General features: G+C 37.6%; 2 protein-coding genes across 3 annotated transcripts in view; both read left to right on the top strand.

The window, feature by feature from the left end:
• CCP110 (centriolar coiled coil protein 110kDa) lies at positions 1-18,575 on the top strand. 2 transcript variants are annotated; one of them, XM_010570163.1, is made up of 14 exons: positions 1-842; positions 2,208-2,336; positions 3,780-5,424; positions 6,379-6,503; positions 6,648-6,831; positions 7,511-7,641; positions 8,018-8,134; positions 8,401-8,502; positions 8,775-8,891; positions 9,391-9,470; positions 10,067-10,129; positions 11,063-11,122; positions 11,689-11,771; positions 16,416-18,575. In XM_010570163.1, the coding sequence occupies exons 1-14, from the start codon at positions 624-626 to the stop codon at positions 16,466-16,468; spliced, it is 3,108 nt and encodes a 1,035-aa protein (XP_010568465.1). In that variant the 5' UTR covers positions 1-623; the 3' UTR covers positions 16,469-18,575. The 2 variants fall into 2 exon arrangements, with proteins under 2 accessions (XP_010568465.1, XP_010568466.1); XM_010570164.1 differs by lacking the exon at positions 11,689-11,771.
• Positions 18,576-19,076: 501 nt separating this feature from the next.
• Positions 19,077-19,354, top strand: part of LOC104833488 (chromosome unknown open reading frame, human C16orf62) — a 59,085-nt gene continuing 58,807 nt past the window's right edge. The window contains exon 1 of the mRNA XM_010570165.1: positions 19,077-19,140. Coding sequence (XP_010568467.1) covers positions 19,124-19,140 — 17 coding nt within the window. The 5' untranslated portion in view covers positions 19,077-19,123. The remainder of the gene's footprint in view (positions 19,141-19,354) is intronic.

A 19,354-nucleotide genomic window follows, 5' to 3' on the forward strand; every position in this document is an offset into this window, starting at 1 on the left:
AAGGCGGAGACGGGCCGAAGGGGTGTGCGAGGGGAACAAAAGCGTTGGCGGGCCTCGGCCGGTGTGCTTGGCTCTGCTTTCGCTCCGGTGGGGGTGGGCAGTGAGAGACGCGTAGGGTCTCTTAAGGAAACAAGGCTGTAACGTCTTTTTCGGGTGGAAGCATTGGCGGCTGTTGACCCAGGGATGTGTCGAGGAGGAGGCTCAGGGGAGGGAGACGGCTTCCTCTCAGGCCCCTGAATATAAAGGCTGGTCTTGCTTTAATACCCGCTTAATTGTTTTTGCAATATTCACGACTGGCTGCAATTTTATTTATTGGGTTTTTTTACAGTTGATAGCATCTATCTGATAGTCGTGGGAGACCTTAAAGGTTTAATCTATGACGGAAATTGTTAAGGTTATCTGTAGTGTGTGTAGTTTTGTAAATCCTGATTATATCAATGTTTGCTTGCTTCTCGGTGTACCTGTCATCATCTTTTTTTGCTCATATATGCAGATTCTATTTTTATATGGGAAAAAAAGAAAAGCTTTGCAGCATTTGTTAATGGTAGGAAGACGAGAAACATAACTGAGTTTTCTAATGTTTAACTTGTTTCCCGGAATATAGTGATACAGAATTAGTTGTGATGTTGTTTTCCCTTCATGGTCTCGGAAGTACATGGAAGGGTAATGTTATTACTCTTTGCAGCTTAGTTAACATGAAGATGGAGGACTATGAAATATTCTGTAAGAAGCATCTTTCCAGAATCCAAGAAGAGGCAATAAAAAGAGAAACCTCTGTCACTGTTCAGCACAGAAATATCTCCCTCATTCAATTCCATGGCGTTCCTGTGCTTTCCCCTCTGGTAAGGCCTTTTTTTTTTCCTTCTTTTTCTTTTCTTTTCTTCCCTGGTGTGCTAACTGTGCTATTGGCACTAGCTTTGATGTCCACATGTCATGATTCTGCTGAAGGTACAGCTCTGTGTCAGGTATCATCTGGCCTGCTGCTTAGTGTATTCTAAGCATTCTTAGCCTTAATTTTACAAAGTGAAGGGGTAAAATGTATTTTTTTTTCACACCGACTACATTGGCTTTAATTTCTTGAACTTCTTGTCTTCACAAGGGGAGTAAAAATGCTTGTGGTATTAAAAAGATGAATGTTATTGCTGGGTTTAACTTCATGTAAAATCATGTTGACATTCCAAATATTGAACGTGTGAGTTCATTTAAAAGTGTCAAAAAAAAAAAAGTGCACATAGGAAATACTGAGATAGTTAAGCTTTTAAGTAAATTTTTTTTGCATGTGTTTGCAGCTTCCTCTAATGTATTTCACAGGCTCATCAATTATGTTAAGTCATTCTGTGCTTAATGCAGACAGAGCCAAGCAGAAGACTGTTGGTAGTTTGTGCAATAATGCAGCTGACTTCCTTGTTTCAGCAAGGGGCAGTATGAACGGAGACACTTTCTAACAACGATGTCCAAAAATCATGATACAGATATACATTGGAGACTAAATGATACATTGTAATATTTTTCATTTACAAATGGGTGGATATTTTGTTTCATAGAAGAAATGCATAATTTGACTTGAGACTATTTAATTTTGTAGAACTTTGTGAAACCAATTTTTGTAGATGTAGCTTTGTAGACCTAGTTTTGACTTTTATCCAAATGACATATTCTAAAGTAGTAACTTGGAAGATTTTCAGATTCTGATTGTCAAAAGGATCCAGAAGACTGCTTGCATACATTTCTGTCTTGTTGTGAAATTCGCCTATGGTTCAAGAGGGCAAGTGCAAGCTAGTTCTTCATAGAGCTTAATAGTTTGAGTACGGGTAGGAAGATTGGTCACAGGGGGCTCTACAGGATGCCCAAACCTCCCATCTCCATAGGGGCCTGAGGAAGGCTTGCCCTGCAGTCTGAGTCCTGTGTCATTTGAAGTTGGTACTGTAGCATGTAATGTTCATGCAGTTTTTTTCTAAATGACCTTTTACATTCATGTTTATTTGCATGTGTGCCTAGAAGGCATTTTGTGCACCTTCCATTAAAAGAAAAGTATAAATGGTTAAAAAGAAGCTGGCATTTAAAATGTGCGGAAAGTCTCAACTTAGGTGATTGTTGTTCTTCTATTGTTTTGTTCTGTTGTTTTTCTTTCTAATTTACTTCTGTAATTCCATACTGAAATCTGCATTTAGCGATATAAACCATGTTTCTTACACTCTTTTTTGCAGCTTAACCTTGAAAAGAAAAAGGAAATACAGCAATATAAACAGAAAGCACTGGACCTAGAGACCTGGAGACAGAACTCCCGGAAAAGAGCTTTATTGAATCGTGTTCAGGAGATTCTAGAAAATGTTCAGGTAGTGTTAGTCCAAAGCTGCCTTATAGCTTTACAGAAAACCTCTGCTTATGTTTAAAGTGCTGGGGTTTAAGTATTCATCAATATAAACATGAAATTAATAGCAGGTAACTCTCTAGAACCAGCACTTGCTAGTGTTTCATGCTATGTGACCTGATAATTGATTATTTATTGATAGTATCTACATTCGTTGTAATGCATGGGACTTGCTTTTCACTGCTTGTTTTTGGTATATGCAAAAGACAGACCTCACCAGGTGGGTGACTGTTGCTTTTGTAACAGCGTTTGAAACAACTAGATTGTAAAAACAAATGAACAATACCCCCAGTGGTAGAGCAACTGGTTTGCTTTATTTGCAAGCTTATAGTTTAGTCAGAAAATGATCTATATTCAACCTTATGCTTACAGAATTAAAATTACCTTTGCAACAACTTGTGTTCTGTTGTGAGCTTTATAATTTTACTGCAAATATTTTGTTTTCTTTGCTGCTTCAATGGTGTATTTAGTAGAGGTTTAAATGGAAAAGACTATTAAATACATCTAATCAAGCAGTATTATTTGTCTTTGAAACAATTGCAATACAGTCTTTAAATTAACCTGTTGCTTCAACAAGTACAGTTAACACTGAATTTGTTGAGTTACTAAGGTGGCAAACAAAACTTACTAGTTTGCACTGTTTACTGGAGTGTACGTGGCAACAGTCATCTGGCTTGGGATTTGAAGAGCAGACCAGGAACATAGGTTCAATACAAAAATAAGTTAGCTTTTTTATTTTTTCAAAGGTGTCCCCTTGATAATTGAGTTGCAACACACAGGATAACCTATAGGATAATTGTAGTGTGAAAATCCTTTTAAACAAATGCTCACTAGAAGTAGCATGTAATTCTTGCTTAAATGAAGTTGGTTTTCCAAGTGCTTGACAAATGAAAACTTGTATTTAATTGTCTCCGGATTAATAAAAAAATGAACAAATTATTTTATAGTTCCACTATTTTTATTAGGAATTATGTTGATTTGTTCTTAGTTGTCTATAGATTAGTCTATTTTTCATGCTGAAATTTTGCAATTACATTTCTTATTTAATGTCAACATTTTTTAATATTTTAAGAGGAATCTTGCAAGATAATTTGAAGCCATAATATTATTTGAATTTATCCAAATTACCTTATGAAGAAAAGAGCATCTTTGCATTCAGATACTTGGTATGAGTAAAATTCTGAGTGGACCATTATTTAAATTTATATTTTAATTCCAATAATCTCCTTCCCATTGCAAAGAGCTCTGTATTGTAGGAAATTGGTAACAGTCAAACTGAAAATTTTTATTGGTTTTAAGGTGGTAGCATTCTTTTTTTTTAAAGTCAGGTGAAGCTTGCAGAAACCTGAGAATCTGAGATTTCATTGAAAATACATGAATTTTTTTTTTTCTCAATTTTTATTTGCAGATCAGGAGAAGACCTAGCGTGAGTGATGTGAACGCACAGGAGGCTGAGAATAATTGCCCTGATTCAGATTCAAAAGCTTCGGCTGACTTCACAGCTCTATCAGATGTCAATGTGGCGTGTTCTCCTGAAAGGCATGGTTCCACAGAGCTTGAAAAGACACCAGAACTTAAGCCATCAGATACTACTGGGCAGATGACATCCACTGTGACAGAAGTAGTTAAAGCAGCAGAAGAAAATGTTTTTTCAAAGCGAAGCGAGAATTGCATCACAAAAGACATACCTTGTCCAAGGGCTGCATCTCCTGACAACATGCATAGTAAGCTTGCGTCACATGCTTTGCAAAAGAAAGAGGGAGTAGGAGGGTTGCCATCAGATGAGGAAGTCCAAGATCCATACGTAATGAGTCTTCAGAACCTGATGAAAAAATCTAGGGAGTACATAGAGAAAGAGCAAACCAAACGTAGCTCAAAAAGTAATTCAAAGAGGAGTATGAGTGAAAGTCATTCAGATAAAGAAAATGATGGTGTTAAAACAACTGACCCTGTGAAAGAAAGAGGAAAGCTTACCGGCAGAAGTTGCACCACTCCGACACTTGATAAACCCAGTCTTAATAAATCAAATACCCTTCTCCAAGGTGCCTCTACTCATACAAATAACACAAGTATGTCTGCTTTATCCAGTTTTTCTAAAGTGGACATACCTATGAGAGTTGGAACACCCCCATTGGTGGATTCGGATTCAGATGAAGAATTTAAAAAGAATTCTATGTTTGATCGTGACAGTAGCATTGTCAGGAGCCTCACGGGCTCTTACGCCAAATTGCCAAGCCCAGAGCCAAGCATGAGCCCTAAAATGCACCGAAGGCGCCCAAGACCTTTATCAATGGGACACATCGTTATAAATAACCCTGTGAATGCTTACGAGTTAAGTCCTAAAGGCAAGGGTAGAGCGATGGATTTAATCATGCAAGATATTGCAGATAAAAATAATGTATCTGAATCAGTGCCAAAGTTCATGGTGGACTTCACTATGGTTTGCCCTGGCAGAGTTCCCAGTGTCAACAGGAATTCTTCAGGCCCTTGTGATGGGTTGGGGGTGGGCAAACCGAATCGCCATTCCTTTGGGCACTTGGAAAGCAAAGGAACGTTGTTGGCTGCAGTGGAAGGACAGGTAGTGATGGACAGCAGAGGGCCATATAAGGTAGAGACTAGTACTAGTACTGTAGCTCCAAAATTGAATGACCCATTTGCCATCAGTCAGTCTACAGTAGCACAGAAGCTCCTACCTGTGAATGAAACCAAACCATCTAGTTTGCTAGAAAATACTAAATGTAATTCTCCAGTAGAACTCAATAAATCTTACGATGTAGAAAACCCGTCCCCGCTACTAATGCAGAGCAAGAATGTGCGACAGCAGATGGACACTCCAAGTGTTTCCCCAGCAAGCGAGCAGTTTCTAGAAAATAGTTTTGAAAAGGTAAAACGTAGACTTGATTTGGACACCGACAACTGCCAAAAAGAAAATGGTCCCTGTGTTCTAACAGTTGGAATGGAAGAACAAGAGAAGCAGTGGTTGCAAGAACAGAAATACCCTGTGGCATCAGTTTACATTACCAAGAATGCAGCCCCTGATAGTATGGCAAAAGGTAAAAGATTTCCTGTATTTGAGGGTTTTTCTTAAACTTACTTCTCAGTTTATAAATCTCTTAGAAAAAAACACAATGATCGTTAGTCACTGGTGTTTCTAAGTATGTATATATATCAAAAGGCTAAAATTTTATTGAGTGTAAATTATCTTTTTTTCAGTAACCTCATTATTTAATTTTTAATTAATGACAAATTCTGAAATTCAACTTGCTACTTGAGCCATTTTTAACTGCTACAGAATGGAGTAATTGCTGTCTTAGAAGTCACTTGGAGTCACAAGTCTTATAACAGTTATTTGTAACAAATATGCGATTAAACAATTTATGAGGAAACATCAGCTAAAACATTGTGTATCAGTTCTGTGAATTCCGTATTTATTCTCAAGGGTATCATTTGACAGCACAAATATTAATTTCCCATTTGAATGTAGAAACTGGAATTTAGTTTTACTAAGAAAATTATGTTTTATTCCATGAGGTCTAAATAAGACTACTGAAAGAAAAGATAGCCTATATAAATTAAAAGAAAATACCTTTTAATGGGTTGCAAATCACTATGTTGGTATTGTCTTCGAATTCAAGACTGTGTTACATCTGTATGTGTCTACCAAGTCAAGCTGAAGTGGCATAAATAATTCTAATTCACTCAAGCAAGTGTAGGTATACTATTCTTAGAGCTAGATTTTTTGTGTTCTTATTTTAATACTGGCTCAGTTGGTGTTACTGCTGTTCTATTCACATGCTTATCCCACAAATATGAACATGCATATATTTTGAAGGACTGTAGTAACTGATGAGGTTCTTTGCAATACATAATGGAAACCTGATGTCAAAGATAATGTTGTACTTTTTTAACTGATGATGCAAATTACTCCTGTTAAATGCATGTATGTCTGTGGCAAAGATCATGTAGAAATTATTTAATACTTGATTCTTTGTAATGTATCTTCTCAGAAGATATTTTAAAAACTAAAATGTTGGCCTTTGAAGAAATGAGGAAGAGACTTGAAGAACAGCATGCACAACAGCTGTCGATTCTGATAGCTGAACAAGAGAGAGAACAGGAGAAACTGCAGAAGGTAAGGTAAAAAGAGGAAAAATTCTAAGCAAAGGGCATGTGTGTTGTATTGCAGTTTGTCTGGAAGCAGTTGGTTTTAAAATGTATATCCTATTGTTTTGCAGAGTTAGAAAAGTAGTCTTACAGTTGATTCTTTCTTTTGTAGGAACTGGAAGAGCAGGAGAGAAAGTTGAAAGGAAAGAAGGTTGCTACAACGGAAATAGAAATTTCTAAAGTGAATATTAACAGTAGGATGGAGTTGGAGTGGAGGAAAAAAAGCGAAAGTGGCTTGCTGGAAAGTGTGCAGTCTCAGCTGGAGACAGTCCATAATGCAAACTCCACCAGCATTGGTAAAACTGAGAGGGTAGAATATAGATTAAATGTGATACATTTTGCTCTACAGTACTTGACTGGACCAGCTGCCCCATTGTATTGATAAATGCAGTATTCCTGTCCTCGGGCACTTGTTGGTCAGGATATGCAGACAGCTGTTGCCTTCAGCTGTTGACAACATACATAAAACAAATTCTGTGTTGCATCTTTGTCTAGCTGGCATTTAGCACAGTTTCAGCTATCCTTGTACTATTCCATGTATTGCATTTGTTATAGAATTGTTGTAGGGCATATTTGAGGAAAACAAGCTAAGAGTAAACTCATTTGATCAAGGATGAGGATGTGGATTTGCATCATGTCACAGAAGGTTCATCCTCATACGTAGCTGCACAGCAGCGGGCCAGGTGTTCTTGTTTGTGCAGGAGGATTAGAGGGGCTACACCAAGGAGTCTCAACTGCAAGGAAGTACAGCTGATGGAACACTTCTCACCTGTTCCAGAACATTATGAAATGTTTTGGTTTGTCTTCTGTTTGGCAAGTTTTGCTAGGAAGTGAATCGGAAATATTCAGATTGCTTCTTGGCTCTTATCGACCTCGTAAACAAAGCTGCTGTCTCTGAGCTGAGTGTATGCACACACATGGTCATTACTTTATGGAAGAGTATGTGTTGAACTGTACATTCTGCTTTGCACACAGGTTTTACTACACCTAACACCTTTGCTTCAACAAGTGAAACTTCATTCTTTCTCTGGGGACCATCAGGTAGTGGAGTTATAAAAACCTCAGTATCTAGGCCAAGTAACAGGATCAAAACTAGGTGGACTCAGGTAAGGAAAAAAAAAGATTTATTTATAGCTTAAAAAGCCCTCTAGTTTTTGTAAGACACTGTTAACTTGATAATAGCTGTGCAGTAATAAATCTCACAGAAAAGTTTAGTATCCCTTCCTATATTGACTTCGATTACACGAGAGAACTGTATAGGATATTTTTCTAGTTGTTCATATATGCCAAATAATTCTATAACAATATATTGCTTCTGCTAAGTTAGTATTATGGTGGATACTTCTGGCCTAGCCAAAACCTTTATCAACAGCTTGTTTCTTACCTGAAAACTTATGTCACATGATTGATGTTATTTGAGCAATAATTCGTAAGTCTTGCTTTTTTTATCGAATGCTTAGAAAACACTTCTTTTCTTTTAAGGTTTTCAGTCCAGAGATACAAATGAAGTTCGATAAGATCACTGCTGTGGCAAAGGGTTTTCTCACTCGTAGACTCCTGCAGACAGAAAAACTGAAACATCTTAAGCAAACTGTAAAAGTAAGATTAGCATTTTTATATTATGCAGCTTGTCCTCCTGTTTGTTTTTGTTCCTATCTTCAATTGACAGGTGAAATCATGCATTTTCTGCTTTCAGAAGAATTTGGGAATGTCTGTCACGTGAACATGTTTGAGTGTTGCGTTGCTTAGAGTCATAAGGTCCAAGTCAAACAAAGAATATATGTCCTATGCGTACAGTTTGTAATGATTGCTTTCTTGTGAAGGATTATGCTTGGTGCTTAATCTTATTTTTCTGCCTTACCCAGGATACTATGGAGTTCATAAAAAATTTTCAGTCTGAAGCCCCGTTAAAGAGAGGAAGTGTTTCAGCACAAGATGCATCCCTTCATGAAAGAGTAATGGCTCAGGTGACACAATTTAAACCTTTTTTTTTTTTTTCCTAGCTATTCTGCTTTTGTGCTATAAATACCTAAAATCTTCACAGTGACTTTGTTTAAAGTACAAATTCTAAATTATGGCTGTGAAGAGAAGATTCCATTTTTGTACTGACACATTAAGAGAGATTTCAAAATTATCTTTTCAAGTGCTTTGTTTAGATTGAAAGTGAGAAGAGCTTGATGATCAAAAGCGTGGGAATGTTGACTGAATATTTCATTAAAATTTTAATTATTCTTTGCAGCTGCGAGCTGCTCTGTATGACATCCATGACATCTTTTTTGCAATGGAGGCATCGGAAAGAATGAATATTCTGCGTCATGATCGTGAAGTTCGTAAAGAGAAGATGCTCAGGCAAATGGTGTGTTATATTCAAGATAATGTAAACTGTTTTAAGACTTTAAGTACTGAATCATTTTGCTTTTAAGAGGTTATTCCTCACCCAGTAAAAAGTTTTTTAAATCTGAACTGTTGTTTAATTATGCTTCTGTAGGTAACTTCAAATAAAAAAAAAAGGGGTCAGTGCAGTAGCAGATTATTATGTTGAAACTTTTAATGTGTAGATGTATAAAAATTACAATGAAAAACACGGTGAAAGTAATAACAAGAAGTCCATAGCAAGAATTTGTTATGGCACACAAACTTTTTAAATCTGGTAATATAAGGAAGATCTGTTAATTTTAAAAAAGAAAAAAAACCCTTTAATTTAGCCTGAATGTGAACTTAGTACTGAAAACACTGTTGGTTTTGTTGTTTGGGTTTTTTTTTAATTTTATTTCTTTGAATACAGGCAGGTCAGATCAGGTTAAGCTCAAAGAGAGCAGTAACTAGAGTTATTGTCGGTTCTTTTGCTTTTTTAGGATAAAGTAAAGAGCCCAAGAGAGAGAGCAACACTTTCAACAGCTACGCAGAAATCTCTGGACAGGAAAAAGTACATGAAGTACGTGCGGTTCTCTGTTTGTGGTGGTGGGGTGTGGGGTGCAAGAGGATGAGTAGGAGGCTTTGGAAATAGTGAAAAAGAAGTTTTTGGAGTAAGAGGTTCTTTGCAAACTAATGTTTCTCCTAGCAAGAATGAATAAAAAACAGTCTTTGGGTGTGTGGTGTCTTAGTAATAGTAGTTCGCTTTTGCTTTTAAGGGACTTCTTGTTTGAATGGGGGAAGAATGTTTGTTCTAAGTTGTGCATTTATGCTGTATTCCGGTGGTGAGCACTTAGTTTATGGTTGATTCTGTAAATTGTAAAAAGTGCTCTAAGTTATTTTATCAGTCTTTCTAAGGTGCCTAGCAATAGAGATACTTGATAGAGTATCTCTGGCAAAGTTTGGGGGGGGGTGGTAGCAGGCATTATCCTGCAACACAGTGGACTGAACAGTTGCGTTACACTTGCTCATGAGTAAACAGTGATAATCTGTAGTACTGCTCTGGCAGTATTACATGTAGATGAAGATCTTGTTGTAGGTATTCTCTTACTGTTTCTGCTTAAGACCTAGATGATGGCTTTATAATTTAAATATGTTTCAATACTTCTATTTCTCTAGGGCTTCAGAAATGGGAATGCCAAGTAAAAAAATAATCATAAAACAAAAAACTCCTGAAAGCCGGTGAGTGAAGATTACTTGTATTAGGATGCTTTTAACGAACTGTCTTATAATGACAGATTCTTTGATCTGTGTTGCTGGTTTTGCATCAGTCAGCTCAATTCCTGTCACTATTATGATGGACAGTAATGAAATCTGATTTAGCATGGTCTGAGAAAGGGGTTTATTAGCTCATTAGAAGTCAGAAAAGATTTATTTTCTTCAGAGTCAGTTCTGAAATGTTATCTTCAGAAATTTTTTATTTATGGCTTTAAATCTCTGTGCTCAAGCTCAAGGTTTTTCACTGAGATACGCTATTAGTATCTCTTAAACTTCAGTTTGACACTCCTACTTTTCTTAATACCCTTTACTTTGTAATGTAATCATTGATAGGTTTATCGTTAGGAAGCTGTCAGGAGTGGCTTTCTGTTGTGAGGAAAAGTTCTTGCTTCTAGATTGTGTGATTGTTTGCTTAGATCACAGAATTACAGTGTTCAGTACTTGCTCTTCAGCCCCTCTCTTATGAGGCCTATCTGCACCTTTTTCTAGTATAAAAAGTCAGATACCTGGCATCCTTTAAAGACAATTTTTATGCCATGCTTAGCCAAAAGCTCTGAAGACGTGCTGTCTACTAATACAGTTCAGTCTTCAATGCCAAGTTGAAGTGATTCAGTCCTTTTTTCCTGCATGTTCTTATCAATGACTAGGAACCCAAGGCACTGCTGAGGGAGTTTTACCTGTGTGCTTTGTTTCTTTGTTTTAAATAGCGGAAGTAGTAATCCTATTCTGGAATTTTAATTCCTGCCACTTTTGCCTACATGTCATCTGCATTACAGAACCTGTTAGCATTTCTGAAATTTGTTATGTGAAACATGATGCATAATTCAGTATTCCTTGTGAGTTGTTTTTTTTCTAAAAGAAGGGGAAAATTACTAATAAAAGTTTGTGTTTTAACAGCGTACTTCAACCAAATCAAGGACAGAATGCCCCGGTTCATAGACTGCTTTGCAGACAAGGGTAAGGGCACAACATGTTTAAATCCTAAAGATGAAAGTAAATGCAAAATGCAAGAGCACAGTGATTTCTGAATAATATTTACACATACTGCTGCAACTGTTGTTCAAAGTAAAAATAATTACTTTTCACAGTATTTTGAGAGAGCGATGAAGCTTTGTTTTACCTTATACTGCAAGAAAATATTTAGTGTTCTCATCCTCTTGTGTATTGTCTCCATTTACACTGTTCCAACATTTGTATTTGTAACATTCATTCCATGAAGCTTTGCTTCCACTTAATGAAATATATAATTTTTATATGTAGACTGTAATGCCACAGTATCTGAACTGAATCAGTTTCTTGAATAGAGTTTTAAAAATCTGTTCATGGGGAGATGTTCTCCTATGTAATGGGTCTACATAAGCCATAATAATGTCAATAGGAATTGACATACTTAGGAGGCGGTTCTGTGGGACACTGTAAAAATGTTTTTGTGCCAAACACAGTTTGATAGTGTCTTTATATTTTTGGATACAGCCTTTCAACTTTGTTGCAAGTGACTTATTAACTCTTTTATATTTAATTAGAACCCCTAAGACCTCAATGAAGGGGGTTGAGCAAAATAGAAAGAAGGCCTCAGAGAGCAGAGTGTCTAACAAGGCTGTTTCAGGTGTGTAGAAAATTGGTGCTTGGATCTTATAGTAAATAAGTTACTAGTATCTAGAAAAAGTAACTGGGCGATATATTGTTTTCCTTTTCTTGTGCGCCTGCTTTGCTATGTGTTAAAGCTAACCTATCTTCAAACAAACATGTGCTGGTAACTTAACCATCAACTTTCAAGTTCTATAAACATAGTATATAGAATATACTGCACAGCTCATTTGCTTTCGCTCACGAGATGCACAATCATAAAAAAATTTGCCAGATATATTCACTGTAACTGTTTGAGAAGCTAATAGTAGTCAAAATAGACTTGGATTAGAATCTTAATGTCATTTGATTCTTAGTTCTGTACGCATGTGTAACTTGTCTTCAACATGAAGCCTATTGAAAGGACTGGAAGGACAGTTTCAGACTTATCAGTGGGCGTTCAGTCATCATACAGTCCTAAAATACTGTATATTACTGTACCATCCTACAGAATGTTTGAGTCTTAATGACTCAATTTTAAAAGTGGGGTATTCCTGTACTTACATACAGGGATTACTGATTGGTTACCTTTTATTAAAAAGGTTTGACAACAGTGCCAAACCTCTCAGTTTTCAGCCTGTTAGGCATGAAGGGAATAAAACACTATGAAACATCTTACACAATTACCATTTTTTTTAATGGGATTTTAAATTTCTTAAGTGACAAGCCTTAATTTATCAAAAGGTAAAGTGATTTATAGATTTTAAAACTGTTTAAGATCTTAATTACACTTTGTTCTTAAAGGAGAGTTCCACGAGTCAAGTATAAAAATTGGGCATTTTTGGGCTTAATAAGGCAAATTTGTAATGTAATAGGATTTCAACTGTTTTCCACAGTGATCTGAATTACCTTTATGTATTAAGTATCAAACCTTTCCTATAAGGGAAAATCATACTTATGACTGCCCTGGAGCAATGCTGGCAGAGAGTTTCTGTGCGTTTTAGTGTAGTGTGTACACTGTTTAAATGTGATATTTTCCCAGAGTATTTGGTCTTTTCATAGTACTTTGTGAAGCCAAGAGAAGTGGCCATAGAAGGACGTATAGTAAGAAATTATGCATACACTTCTGTAGCATTTCAGTTTGAAGAAGGAAAAAAAAAAAAGGAGAAAATAAAAAAAGCAAATTATGAGATTACAACCAAGGTTTGTTCATTTATTTTTCTGTTGCAAATGCTCCTGGCAGTGCTGTCACCACTAAAGTAGAGCAAGGCAGTTCTGTTGCACACAGTGACAATACAGAAAAATTAGCAAAGGTAGTAAATAATCTCTCTGAAATATGAAGAAGAAAATAAAGTAAGCAATATAATTTTAGCAACCAGAGGTAGCCATTAAGGCAAGTTTTCATCTGCAAGTTTGCAAAAATGTGTCTGGTATTAACTAAGTAAATGAGAGTGCTGAAGAACAGGGACAACAAAACAATCAAGACCTCTACAAGTTACAGTATGACAAAGGTTGTAAAAGAATAGTAGTGTAAGGGTGGTATCAGTGTCAAGTTTAGTAGTGATTTGAGATTTGGATGCCATCCCCAATCTCGTATAATTCATTCTCAGCTCAGCTCATAATGATCTACAGTGGTTTTTTACATTTGCGTCTGGCATCAGACATCCAATTAAAGCATTCTTTCTTAATCTTCTGTGTTGGTAGCATGTGCTGCTCTGCTAAGTAAGTCCCTGAGTTTATCTTAGTCATAATTATCTAAGTCGTGACAGTTGATACTTGGCAATGAAAAGCATCCTTTGGGATATATCTCTAAACTTCTCTTTGCCTTTCCTTACTGCTATTTGTTGAATATCTGGAAAGCCATTTAATACCTTCTATAGTGGCCTTCTTGGAACTTAAAGCAGATACGGCTAATCAGTTATATGCTCCCTAGTTCTTGTTGCACAACATAAACTCATTTAGTGTTTGGACGTGTCATGTTCCCATGGTGTAATACCAATACTTCCATGTGCTCCTTTATAAATAGGTTAGACTACTTGTACTAAATGAATAGAAATGCTTTCTGAAATTATTAGATGAGGAACACATTGCATAAAAGAAATAATCTGCATGATTTTGCAATAACAAAACTTAAGTTGAATATATTTAAATAGAACACAGTTTTCTTTATATATGAATAAAATGTGAATAGGGAAAGGCTTGGCAGTATGTTGAATGGGTTTTTTTTGTTAATAATTTTTTTTTAAATATGGGGGGTTTTTTGAAGTACTAAAAGTGTCTTTTTCAAGAGAGATCCAGGAAAGTCATCTGTAGTGAGGCAGTAAGTTCTGTCTGGGAAGGACCATAGACAGAGAAACTATAATCTCAAGTCAATTTGAAAAGAAAGTGTAAAAAGCCAAACAAATGCATATATTTCTCTTATTTTAGTAGAAGTTGTGCATGTCGGAAAAGACAGACTGGTAGCAGTGGCTTGTTCTAGGCAATACAGAGATTTATTTATATCTGCAACTGTACCAGTCTGCTGTACTCCTAACCTGTAATACTTTGATTTAATTTCTTGTCTTCATTCATCCCTGACTCCCAGTTAAATTGTGCTTATTAGAGGGGCGAAAGGGAAGGAGGGTTAGTAGAATACAGCTATTATAAATACATTCAAATTAGACATGAGACAAACCCTCAGAAGAAAACAATAATGTACTCATCCAACTTTCCTTTTACTTTCTTTTCTTTTTCCATTCTTCTAATTGTTGTTTTAAATTCTGTCTGCAAAGTGCTTCATAGCTTTAATACCTCTCTGACTGATTGTTGTCATTTTCTGGCAAGAAGTCATTTTGTTTAGGAATCAACTGGTGATCGTAAATTTAGTTTTTGTTGTTTCGTACTCCTTCAATCCAAAGTTCTGTTCTAAAGAGAAAAGTACAAACTGATAAATCCATAAAGAGTCTTATCTGATGGGGTTTTTTAATTATTATTATTATTTTAAATAGGACCAAGGTAGTAAGACAATAGCCTACAAGCTGTGCCAGGCAAGGCATTTAATGTGGTCTGATTGTATTAGAAACAAGGTGCTTGAGATCAGGCTGCTGCTACAACTAGGCATATTCATCTCCTTTGTTTCTGGCCAGTCTGAGTAAGTGTTGTGGAAAAGAAATGTGGGGCGTGAGGCACACTGAGTATTTGGGTGGCAGCAGCACTTGGCCAAGCGTGGTCTTTCCCACATGCCTGTCCAGCCTGAGCAGGGCGCAGCTGGCCCGTGTGACACGGTGTGTGCTGTGAAGTGTGCCAGCATTCAAGGCAGCACTTCAGGAAGGCGTCAGACTTGCTGTGTGTGAGTAGCAGGTCAATTGTGTGACACAGGAGAGAGGCCTCGTGTAATTGCTCCCCCTGGCACTGAGAAAGGTTGGGTGATAATTGTGTTCAGAAGGACTGTAACTCTTTTTAATAAAATTTGGCTTCTTCAAACCTAGTGCTGGGTTTTTTACACTTCCCTATACTGTCCTATTCCGTATGTGAGATTTTTATATAACTTGTGCACTTGAGGAGAATTAAGAGGTTGTGTTAAATCACTCATAAAGCATCATGCCTGTCAGCCTGGTTGTTTGTCCTACAAGATCACAGGTGAGCTGAAGAGTACAGCACTGGAGAGTGCTGAGCCAGCGAGAATGCCTTTTTGTATAGTGGGAAACAGTGTTCAGATGGGAGGGATCCTGCTGTGGTAAGGTCTCTGTGGGCATTTCCAAAGCTGCTTTGCACTGTGCTGAACGTAGCCCTTGGACACCTGTAAGTAACTGCTGCAACTCCGACAAAGAGTAACTGAAGAGCCTAAAAAGGACTGGCACTTTATCTGTCACGTTCATTTAATTGCTTGCCGATTATTTCTCTTCCATGGCTGTCTTCCATTTCCACTGCTCTGCACCATGTGGTAAATGTTTGCTCACATTGCTGGACACTCTTGGTAACTGCCTGAACCTAACGAATGCTGAGTTGTGCTACTTTTAGCAGCCTGCAGTGCTAAATCCTTATTACTGGAAGATACATGTGCTATGCATAGTATACTATGGTTTTCTAAATATACATGGAGAGATGCTTTTATTTGTTATTATTTTTATACTTGAGCAGCTTTCCTTTTACAAGGGCTCTGCCTGATGACCTTAATAATACTGCACTTTTAATTCTGCTTGTGTATATTGACATATGGAAACCTGCAGCTGTCTCTTCGTTTATTAATGTGGCAGCTGGGGAAAAGGAAAGAGTTATCTTAAATACTTGTATTATATTTTTTTAATTATTAAATTCTTCTAATTGATAGTTTGTTTGAAAGTAGTACATGGCAGAGTACCACTTATCAGTCATTTAATCTCTGTCTTGTTGATGTGACAGACTTATCTTTTAAAAACCTGGGAATTGTAGTTGTGGATGTTTTAGAGAAGCAGAAAAGAAGGTGGAATAGTTACTGAGGAAGGAAATACTATAAAATGTCATTACTTTCCAAACCTATAGGTACTTTTTGTAAGGTGTTTTGGGTGTAACATGAAAACTGTAATTTTAAAAGTAGCCAGTGAATATATAATATTGCTTAAAAAAAATTGTCCTAAACTTTTTCAGCTATTTTTGTTGGATAATCCTGTTACAAAAAACAGTACTAATAATTGTAAAATGGTAATGTTTTTACTTCATTTTTTAGGAGCATATGCAGGAAGAACCCAAAGAAAGAAGCCAAATGTTGTGACAATTTAAGAAGACAACACTCACTGGGATAAAATGGCTGTTTTTTAATTATGGCATTCTCAGCACTGATTCAAATATTGCGTCTTCTATACGTATATGTATATTTAGAAATGATAAACATACTTTGCCATTTCCAGACAATGACACATTAAAACAGTCATACTGAAGTAATAAAGGGCTGTGAAGCTCTAATACTTGTGGAAAAATTGCATGTTAAAATTTATTATATATTCATACTACTGTGTACAAGTAAGATTCATAATCTTGTTTATTTAAAGACCACCACAGGGCAACATTAAGTTAATTTGTGACTTTTTCACACTCTCTAATTCTTGTGTCTGACATACGCTTTTTGCATTACTTAAAATTGCAATTTCTGTGTATGCTTGCCACCATAAATCATGTGTATATATTTTTAGTTTCATACCATAAAGTTAAAGCAGTTAAGCAAGAAAAAAAAAATTCAAACAAAACTGAGCTCTTACATCAGTGAATTTGTCGGCAGCCTTTTTGAATGTACTTTCTGTATGAATGAGATTACCTCAATTTAAATATTAATGGCCTAGAAGTTTTACATTTCTGCCGAGTTGGACAGACATGAATCCAGATTAACTGCTGGGCAGACAGACTATACCGAAATTGCGCATTTATATATGTGGTGGATCAAACACTGTGCTGAAAGAGTCCTTTATTTTTTCCTTGCTGCCTCCTGCATTTTTTAATGGGAAGAACTTTTGGCAAAGATGAAGAGAATTGTATGTTCTACAAAAATTTCAGAAGGCAAGATTTTAATTGTTTTACCATTTCAGACTTGCAAGTGATCGTCCATAATAATAATTAAGATATCTTATGTTTTGTTGATGACAGTTGCAATTTTTCTAAGCAGTTTCTCTTCTACCAGGATCTAAGAGGCCCTTGTACCAAAATCATGATTTCAGGGGAGGAAAGGGTAAATCCCTACCAAATCCCAGCAAACACACTCTTACATTTATGAAAATCTAACATTAAAAGATCATGCTCATATTTTGTCTTGGTCTTCATATTGGTGGATGTTATGCTTCAACTTGAGGGGAGCAGAAGTCTGTAAACTTCCATCTTTTAATTATCTTGAGACATGATGTTAACATTCAAAGTCCAACAGAGAAAAGTTTGGCTTTCTTAAGTCTTTGCAGCGCTTACTGTTCTGCTCTGTAACAGTAGTAGTAGAGAACTGACTACCAGAATGTGAAAAGAGTAATATTTTGTTGCTTTCCCAGTATCCATACAATGCAACACCCTGATTTTGGAGGCTTTGTAACATGTTGACAGGGATGGAAGAGAAAAAAGACTGAGCAGAAATTTCATTGTGTTAAATAGCATGAAAGAGGAACGTTAATGGTGGGATGAGGAGAGTATCTTCATGGGCAGTGATGAGGGAATTGGCTTGCTTGCAGCACTAGTTTTGGCTTTTATCTATCACCAAGTCTGTCCTCTTCAGCTAGTGACGTTGTTCAAATGTTTTATACCATGCAGTAAGTTACCCAAATTACATACTTAGAAAATGACAAAAATGCTGCCTGAACACCTTGAGGAATGATACTGCTCGGTGGCTCTTTACAGAGGTGTTTATTTGAAAGCTTGGGGGGGGGGGGGCCCCCCCTAATGGGGAAAATTTAAGGGTTTACACCAGTGGAGGACCTGCCTCCTCCATCCAAATGCTATGGATCTTTACAATTGCAGACAGAATACTGAAAATGCCTGAGGCAAGCTTCCTGCTCACCCAGTAGGCATCAAAGCTCTGTTTTGGTTCCCAACTTTCCTTAGGAGTGGAAAACATCCTAAGAGGGGAAAAATTTACAATGGCAAGAGTAACCTGTGTCACTGGTGACAAGATGTGCTGTTGATAATGCTAAAGGTTGATGTTTTTAAAGGAAGTTTTATGTGCTGTATTTATTATTAGCATAGGCAATATGTTGATGTAAAAATAGGTTTAGTTTAAGTGTTAGTAAAACTGCTTACCTCCTGTTCAGGTTTCACATCTAAACCTCTTTTACTTTAAGCATGCCTCCAATATGTGTAATAAAACATTGTAGCACAAGTTTTTTTTAACTTTCATGAGGCCTTTCTCTCTACAAGTGCCAGAATTTGGTTTTGTACTTGATGTTTTGTATTTATACATATTTATCTTTTTATTTTGTGTGGAATTGTATTACCATTATAAAAGTGTATTTATTTTTGTACTTTATTTCATGTTCACCGGTCTTGCTTTTTACTTAAAACATGCTGCACAATAAACTTGAAAAAGAACTGCACTGCTTTTCTTTTTCTGGGTTGAAAATCACTCGATGTAAAACTAGGAAAAGGCAAATCCTATGGTGCGAGGCTTTCCACCTCACAACTCGCCGCAGTTCGTACCGGTCAGTAAGGGTCTTCCGACCCGTCCGTGAAAAGCTCCGGCTGTGGCGTTACCCCCCGTGTAGTATTTTAGACGAGGCTCCAAAAAAAAGGCCTGGAGAGGAGCTTCCGCGGCCGCCCGGCTGCGGCGGGAGCCAGCCCCTCACCGACCGCCCCACGGCCGCCGCTAACCGCCGGCTCTGAGGCGAGCCGCTTCCCGCCGCGGGGCGGGGCGGGAAATGGCGGCGGAAGGCGCTGCCCGGCCGCGGCGTCATGTGACGGGGCGGCAAGATGGCTGCCTTCCCCTGGTGAGGCTGTGGGAGGCGCGGGCGGGGACGCCGGGCGCTGCCTGCCCCCCTCCCGAAGAGGGGGTTGCGCTCCTCCCGGCCCCGAGGGGGCTGGTGGGGGGGCCCGGCGGGGTCGGGTAGCGGGCTCTGAGGGGGCCGCGGGTTCCCGCGGCTGGGCGAGGGCGGCCCGTCGTCCTCGGCGCCCCTCGCAGCCGGGGCGGGGGGGCCGGGGGCG

This window comes from Haliaeetus leucocephalus, unplaced genomic scaffold (genome assembly GCF_000737465.1).
Source record: "Haliaeetus leucocephalus isolate CR32 unplaced genomic scaffold, Haliaeetus_leucocephalus-4.0 Scaffold295, whole genome shotgun sequence".
Taxonomy (NCBI): domain Eukaryota; kingdom Metazoa; phylum Chordata; class Aves; order Accipitriformes; family Accipitridae; genus Haliaeetus; species Haliaeetus leucocephalus.